Source organism: Rattus rattus, chromosome 9 (genome assembly GCF_011064425.1).
Source record: "Rattus rattus isolate New Zealand chromosome 9, Rrattus_CSIRO_v1, whole genome shotgun sequence".
Taxonomy (NCBI): Eukaryota; Metazoa; Chordata; class Mammalia; order Rodentia; family Muridae; genus Rattus; species Rattus rattus.
The window spans coordinates 36115646-36123231 of NC_046162.1; the positions used below are offsets into that span (position 1 = coordinate 36115646).

A 7586-nucleotide genomic window follows, 5' to 3' on the forward strand; every position below is an offset into this window, starting at 1 on the left:
ATCCCATTACAGATGGTTGTGAGCCACCATGTGGTTGCTGGGAATTGAACTCAGGACCTCAGGAAGAGCAGTCAGTGCTCTTAACCACTGAGCCATCTCTCCAGCCCCCACATCACCCTTTTTTAAAACAATAAACCAAGCTGGTCAGTGTGGCACACACCTTTCATACCAGCACTGGGGAGGCAGAGGCAGGTGAACGTGAGTTTGAGGCTGGCCTGGTTTACATATCAAGTTTCAGAATAGGCAGGGCCAGAAAGAAAAACCCTGTCTCAAAAACAAAACAAAACAAGAACAAAAAAGTCCATGTAATCTTTGATTTTAGACTATGGGTAGAGAAGGAGGCAAGAAGACCAGTGCTCCCCCCGTCTCTACAGCAGTGCTCCCAGAACGATGGAGGAGAGCATCTTCTTCCCTACCTTCGTAAGTTCTGTCTGGTACCATGTCTTGCAGCCCTTAGTCTGGGTGGCTGGTGCTGTGCCAGCACAGATGGTCCTCAGAAAGTGCGACCTCTCTGGCAGAGCTGGGAGCCCGTCCTGCCCTGCTATCCACGTCCCCTCTTTCGTGCAGAGTGGCCGACTCCCAGAGCTATGGCTTGGCCTCTTCTGTCTCTTTGTCAGCAGTGAGGCAAGAAGGGAAGACTGATTCCCCATGAGTTGGCTAAGTTCCTGCCATGTCCTCTGGTGCTGTTTGGTTGACTCGAGACTGTGAGTATTGGAATCTCAGATTCTGCCTGCCCCAGGAGGGTTTCTGCTGTCATTCAGAGCTTGGTCCCTGACCCCACCCACACCTGCTGCAGAAGCCTCCTGCCCTTCTCGGTGGCCTCTTCTGCTTTGGGCCGCACCTCACAAGGACGCCAAGAGGCATCTTGTTATCCAGCACTCGCTTACTGATGCAGATGTTCCCACTGCTCCAGCTTGAGGGCCAGCAAGGGAGAGGCAGGCCACAGGCTCTGAGGTGCCGTCTCCATGGTCTTATCTGTCTACCCCAGTACCCACATGTCTACCGATTGCTTACAAAGCAATGGGTGGGCTCCAGAAATTGAACAGCTTGTCCCTAGAAGCTAAGTCGTGAGTGTCTCATCACCAGGGGATATCCGAACAGGCAGTACACAGGAGAAGAGCCGTGCATTTGGGCAGGTGACGTTTGAAAGAGGAGGCAGAATGTGGCCTTTATTTCCTCCCATCCTGTGCCTTGGACCAGCCTCCTGTCCCCACCCGTGCCTCAGGCTATGTGCCTCCCAGGGTGGTAAGGGAGACCCGAGACTGTGTGGGTGGTGCAGACAAAGCTGGCCAGTTGTCAGGAGATACCCAAGAGGTTCCCCGCCTGCCCCAGACATCCCCTTGAACCCCAATTTCCTGGCCCAAACTCCCCCTGCTCACCAACAGTAGACAGGGGGCGTATCTCCTCGGTCTGCCACAGACCAGAGGCTTTGCTTTCCCTCAGCCCAGGCTTGCCCTTCCCTCCTCCCAGCCCAGGCTTGCCCTTCCCTCCTCCCAATCTCCTTTGAGCAGCCTGCCTCACACTGGGCTTCTCAGTTTGGAGCCCACAAGGCAGCATCCCCAAGGACCAAAAAAAAAAAAAAAAAAAAAAGACAGCAAAAAGCAGGCAAGGCCTATCTGTCACCATCTTTATTTCCGGTTTCTAGTTTTGACAGTCAATGAAAAACTGGTTCAATGACAAACCTACCATCTCCCCCTCCCCCGTTGTCCTCCCCCCTGTTCCCCACACACTGAGTGTAACAAGCCATTCTCCCATATATTATTACCTCTTTGCTAAGCTATTTAATACTTTAAATATAAGAACAAAACAATAAGTTACTTCATGGCTGAGGGCTAGTTGCTGCCGTGGCAGACAGGAGTGTTGCTCTGGCCTTCCCTCCTGTCTCCTGCCTGGGATGAGACCTAGAGGCTCCAGTGAGGTAGCAGAATTGTGTGTGCAGTAATATTACCAGGGACCCCGGAACCCACTGCTTCAATGCTGGAGCCCCCAGGGCACAGGCAGCAAACCATTTCCCCAGCCCACTACTAACAGACGCATTTAAATAACATAAACCATAATAAATAAGATGGAGACGAATGTGCTCAAGCCGTCTGCCTCAGCTGACCAGGCCACAGGCTGGACTCACTGTCAGTTTGCTATAGGGATGGGGCAGGGGGATGGGGGGAACCTGTATCACTAGGCAGGCAGTGCAGGCTGAGGTCAAAGCTGAGGCAACTTCGTCTCTCCCCAACCCTCCTCCCTGTCTTCCCAAGCAATGTCTGATGTGAGAAAGGAAAATGAATCCACAACTGAGGTCCACAGCTGAGATGTCCAGGGCCGGTCTCCCCTCAGTGGCCGTAGCGGAAAAGTTGCTTGGAGTAATTGAGCAGTTTTAATATAAACTGGGCTACTTCGATTTTGGTATCTGGGGGGCTGGAAGCCTGCGAAACAACCAAGAGGCCCATCCGTTAGAGGGACGCCAAGGTCAAGGACAGCTGGCATTCAACAGGGGCTTTCCAGGGACCGGTCCTTATGATGCTCCCAAAAGTCCCTACCAGGTGGGTTCTGGTTTTGCCTCTACTTTACAAATGTGGAAACTGAGGCTCAGGTAAAAGTTGGGAGCCCTTGAGCCCAAGCGATGTAACACCCTAAGTCTGGGTCCCTACTGCCACAGTGGTCCCGCTCCTGGGTGAACATGCACTTGGGATGCTCATCCAGGCCAGCAGGAGTGGGTTAGGGGTGGAACAGGCCTTACCACATCCGAGGCCTTTTGGTTACAGAGGCCATTCAATATCCTCTGGGTCCTGTGGATGGCATTGCAACTGGAGATGTTGGTCAGGGATTCCAGGGCTGCACAGAACTGTGGGGGAAGAGGGCAGATGTCAGGCCTGGCTCAGGTCACAGGAAGGCCATTGAACTGGCCGGGTGGGTACTGGTAGCAGGAGGAGCCTAAATTATGGGGAGTACAAGAGTAGCTCCTAGAGTGGAGGTTCTCAACCTGTGGGTCTTGACCCCTTTGAGAACCACATATCAGATATCTTGCATATAATATTTACTTTATGATCCAGAACAGCAGCGAAATTACAGTTATGGTGTAGCAATGAAACAAGCTTATGGTTGGGGGTCACCGCAGCATGAGGAACTGTCTTCAAGGGTCACAGCATTAGGAAGGTTGAGACGTGCTGTTCTAGAGTTTGCTTTTTTTTTTTTTTTTTCTTTTTCTTTTTTTTTTTTTTTTTTTTTTTTCGGAGCTGGGGACTGAACCCAGGGCCTTGGGCTTGGTAGGCAAGCGCTCTACCACTGAGCTAAATCCCCACCCCTAGAGTTTGCTTTTTTAATTGATTTCTGTGAGGCAGGATATCTTTCTGTAGCCTGAGCTAGCCAGGAACTCATATAGTCCTGGCTGGCCTCAAACTCATGGTAATCCTCCTGCCTCAACCTCTAATGTCCTGATATGCCAGGCATACCTATCTTTGAAGGTGTTTTTGGAAAGCCTTAGTTACATGCGTAGGGCTTAGAGAAAAGAAGCCAAGAGCCGAGAGCCAAGAACTGCCGCCACATCCCCTCAGCCCAGGTTCCTTACCCCGCCAGCTGTCAGGTCCACACTCCATACCATGCTGCTATTGCACAGGGAAGTCTGAGGAAGCAAAGAGACCATGAGTAGAATGGTAGCAGGTGTCACAGGCCTACCACAGCCAGGCCAGGCCCATAAGCACCCCTAGTGTAGCGTAGAGTCTGGCTTGACAACCCCTTAAGACCCTACACTCCAGTGTCTGGTCTGCACGAGGAGTTAGGGCAAGAATTAGAGTCCTGGAGCTGAGAGAGGGAGACTGGGTGGCTTTTGGCAGGGGTATTGCCTTATTTGAAGCTTGCCATAGTCTGGACAGGAGGATGGGGGTCTACAGAGAAGGCCAGAGTGGGGCTTGGTAAAGGAGGAGTGGGAGAGGCTGCTGTTGATCTAGTCAAGTCAGATGTGAGGCCTAATGTACCACTTTTCTCTTCTCTGAATAGGACGCTATGTTAGGGACACACACACACACACACACACACACACACGGCCTCAGGTGATTCCTGGAAGGCTTGAGTCTGACATTAACCTCCCTGGACCTCACAAAGTGAAACCACCATGCCTGCCTCTGGGGGTGTGATTAGGGATATCACAGCACCCAGGGCCAGGCTCAGCAATCCATGTTCAGATGCTGTGAACTCCTTTGCAGGCAGGGAGAGGCATTGGTGTTACAGTGTCCTCCTGTCCCACTGACTGAAATCATGATGGGGACATCCAGTTGGGTGGCATGGGAAATCCAGTTGGCAGAAGCCAAAATTTCAGGAAGCTGCTGACCTTCCCGTTTTCCTCTGTGGAAGAGTCCTGATCTGGTAGAAGTGACTCTGCCAACCCAGGCAAGTTCCATTGGTTAGCCATGGCCACGCCATTTTGAGAAAACCCTCCATTTTGGATAAGCAGTGGCCACTGACTCCTGCAGACCCTGATACTGACTAGCCAGTCATTATCAGATCCAATAAGGATCACCTGTCCCTCTTGCTCGACATTCTTTGGCAACCCCTAGCAGCTTTGGACCAACATCCCCAACCTTTCTTATAACTATCCCTAGCCTATGAGCAGTCTGAGAGCTGTCTGGCTTCCCCATCCAGAGACCTCTCCTCCACGGGTTTTCTTAGATTAAACCTGTCCTGTTGTAAAGGTCTATTTTTGGGGACCCTTCACCATTGCACCCCAAGTTAGCTGCTTGTCTTCATTTTTGAGCCGGGGGACTGGGGGCTTGTGTCATCGTTCACACAGGCCCAGACCCAGCCTGCTCATGACCTCTTCCAGGGAAGGGGTGTGTGCGTGCTACTCACCTTCTGGTCTTGTGTGATGTTGCTCAGCTCCTCGATAAGCTCCCTGAGGGCCACAGGGGGACACGTGGATCTCCGCACTGGCCCTGGGGTGGCAAGACCACCAAGGCAAGCGAGAGCCAGGACTGCAGTCACCCAGAGCGCCATGAAGCCCAGAGTCAGTGAGAGAACCAGGGAGCTGTAGAACTGTGGGCTGGCCTAGGCTGCTGGCTTGTGGCCTTAGCCTGTTGAAGCAGCTTTTATAAACCAAAATGATGACGCCTCACCCCCCTGGGCTCTGCTCTGTTGGGCATTATCTGAAAACCACATCTTTACTCATCTTAAATTTTTTTTTGTCTTTTTTGGAAAATCCAGTGCCCTCTAAAGGAAAGAGTCTGATTTAGTGGATTTATTGAGAAGGGTCTGGGACAGAATTTCCAAGTTCTTCGTGACTTATTTCCACGGTGGGCATCAGCAAAGCTAACTTCCGCCCCAGTAATTCCACCCACTGACTGCCCCAAGCTCTTGGGCAAGCAGCTCTATCTGACCCCTTTGGGTCACTAAGTACGGGTCAGCCTCTGGGCAGGTGAGTATCAGTCTACTAGCTGTGAGAACTAGGGAAGTTTGTTTCCTCTTTCTTTCTTTCTTTCTTTCTTTCTTTCTTTCTTTCTCTCTCTCTTTCTCTAATTCATTCTTCCTTTCCTTGTTTTTCTTAATTTCAATGAACATACCTCATACATCACCAAAGCGATGCATGGTTTGGATACAAAATCCGAATAGGACAAGGAGAATAAGGAGAAGTCACTTCCGACCCCCCACCCCCACCCCACTGCTCCTCAGCCTCACTGGAGGGTTTGTACTGCCCGAAGGTTCACTGAGATGCAGCCAGCTCAGGTATTCCCCTGACCTTTAATGAGGAAAACTCTAGATACTAATGCTGCCAGTATGCAGCTTGGACAAGGGCCCACCCGTGTCTTCTCTTGGCCCTTCGGCTGGGACACTATATCTGGATTGGGTAGGCAGCAGGCTCCTCAAACTCTAGCTTAGGCCAAAGAGCATGAATGCTGTTGATATGGCCGAGTCTGTGGCCACCACATTTGCCCCCCTCCCCAATATCCCTCATCTCCTTCTCTCCCTCCCCTCCCCCAGTCTACACAGAAGCTGCGCTGGTCTTGCAAGGGCCTCAAGTTTCCCAGAATGTGGAGAACGATTGGAGGGGCAGCTCCTCTGCTGCAGACACCCGCACATAGCCTTTTCCCTACTCTTTCCACATACTGAGCAACCCACCCCCTGCGGCGGCCACAGCATTTGCCTATTGGGTAGTGATGTCAAGATGCACCCTCACCCACTTCCTCCCTTAGGCCAGCAGCGGCCCCTCCATGGCCCCTCTTCTTTCTCAGACTCTCCCCCACCCATTTCTTCTCCTCAGCTAGACACTATCTTTTCACAAATTTCCTCAAGGGACTCTTAACGCCCTCTTTCCTGCAGGACCTAGCCTCACCCAGCTCTCTTCCCACTGGGAACTGCATGGCAGCGTTTTGTCCACGGTGGAGGTTTCCCCAGGTCTACAGACCTGGGAACTGGAAACCTGCCTTTGTCCCTTGTGCCCTCATGGGAGTTGAAGTGCCTTGCTAGCCAAGTGACCCCTGTGGGGCCTCTGTTTCTCAATCTGGAGAACAGGGCAGGTGGCAGATCCCTTGGAGGTCTCCTGGGGTGGGGAAAGGCTCGGGGAAACACCTTGGACCGTGCTTGGGTGAGTCAACGGCCCCTGCCCCTCAAACAGAAGGCGTGCGGGGAGCAGCAGGTAGGCGCCCCCCGCGCGTGGGAGAAGGCGCACTGGCGCGGCGATGGCCCGCAGAGATAGGGGCGCGGCCTTATGTAACGGGAGATGGGGTCGATAAGAGGACGCCCGCGCCGCCTCCTCCGTGGTCTCCGGGAAGGCGCGGCCAGAGCTGCCCCGCGGGGAAGCGGCCACCACTCCGCCTGCAAAACGGGACGGTCCCGGCTGGACCGCTGGATCAGTGTCCCAAGCGCCTTTGCGCTCTGTTGAACATCGCGCGCCTGCACCTGCCCCTTGCTGCCGCCACCACCACGCCATCAGGAGAGGGGCCACCGCCCCGCTGCAGTGGGGAGAATTGAGAACGTTTTTTTTCCCCCTCCGAGGTAGAGCTTCCTTGTGTTCCCCGGAGTATCCTAGAAATCGCTCTGTAGACCAGGCTGGTCTTGAACTCACAGATCCATCTGCCTCTGCGTTCCAAGTGCTGGGGTTAAAGGCATGTGCCACCACTACCCGGCTTCACCACCGCCACCACCATCCCCTCTTGATTTCTGGTTATTTTGAGACAAAATGTAGATGTGCTTAGCTTGCTAGCCTCCAGTTTCGGCACACAATCTTACTGATATGTGAAGATTTAAAAATAAGACTCTCTCTCCCCTCGTGCGTGTGTGTGTGTGTGTGTGTGTGTGCGCGCGCGTGTGTGTGTGTGTGTGTGTGTGTGTGTGTGTGTGTGTGTGTGTGTAACCTTCATTTATGTCCTTGAGTGCGAACTTTGTAGATGACAATGTCAAAAGGTTGGATGTGTTTTACATCAAAATGGCCTTGCAGTTGGGGCCATCCTCCTGCCTCTGCCTCTGGAGTGCTGGGATAAGTGCCAAGATTGTGTTTCGTATCCAGCCAGCTCCAATCACCGATTACACCACGAAAACCAATATACACAAACTACTGGAGGGCGTGGCTTGGGCTCAGGACACTCGTGAGCTCATGGCCTGCA

General features: G+C 52.8%; 1 protein-coding gene across 1 annotated transcript; it reads right to left on the reverse strand.

Annotated features, from left to right (window-relative positions):
- Positions 1–2280: 2280 nt before the first annotated feature.
- Il13 (interleukin 13) lies at positions 2281–4986 on the reverse strand. The gene is made up of 4 exons (XM_032911652.1): positions 4840–4986; positions 3563–3616; positions 2735–2839; positions 2281–2420 (listed from the first exon to the last, which is right to left on the reverse strand). Exons 1-4 carry the CDS (start codon positions 4981–4983, stop codon positions 2328–2330), a joined length of 396 nt encoding a protein of 131 aa, XP_032767543.1. The 5' UTR covers positions 4984–4986; the 3' UTR covers positions 2281–2327.
- Between the last annotated feature and the right edge of the window lie 2600 nt (positions 4987–7586).

What these genes read in the sequence shown, in the direction of transcription:
- Il13 (XM_032911652.1), bottom strand. Translation starts at nt 4,983, where the DNA reads ATGGCGCTCTGGGTGACTGCAGTCCTGGCTCTCGCTTGCCTTGGTGGT. An exon ending in ACATCACACAAGACCAGAAG is followed by an intron (nt 3,617 to 4,839) that starts GTGAGTAGCACG and finishes TTGCTTCCTCAG; the next exon opens with ACTTCCCTGTGCAATAGCAG. An exon ending in ACCAAAAGGCCTCGGATGTG is followed by an intron (nt 2,421 to 2,734) that starts GTAAGGCCTGTT and finishes GTTGTTTCGCAG; the next exon opens with GCTTCCAGCCCCCCAGATAC.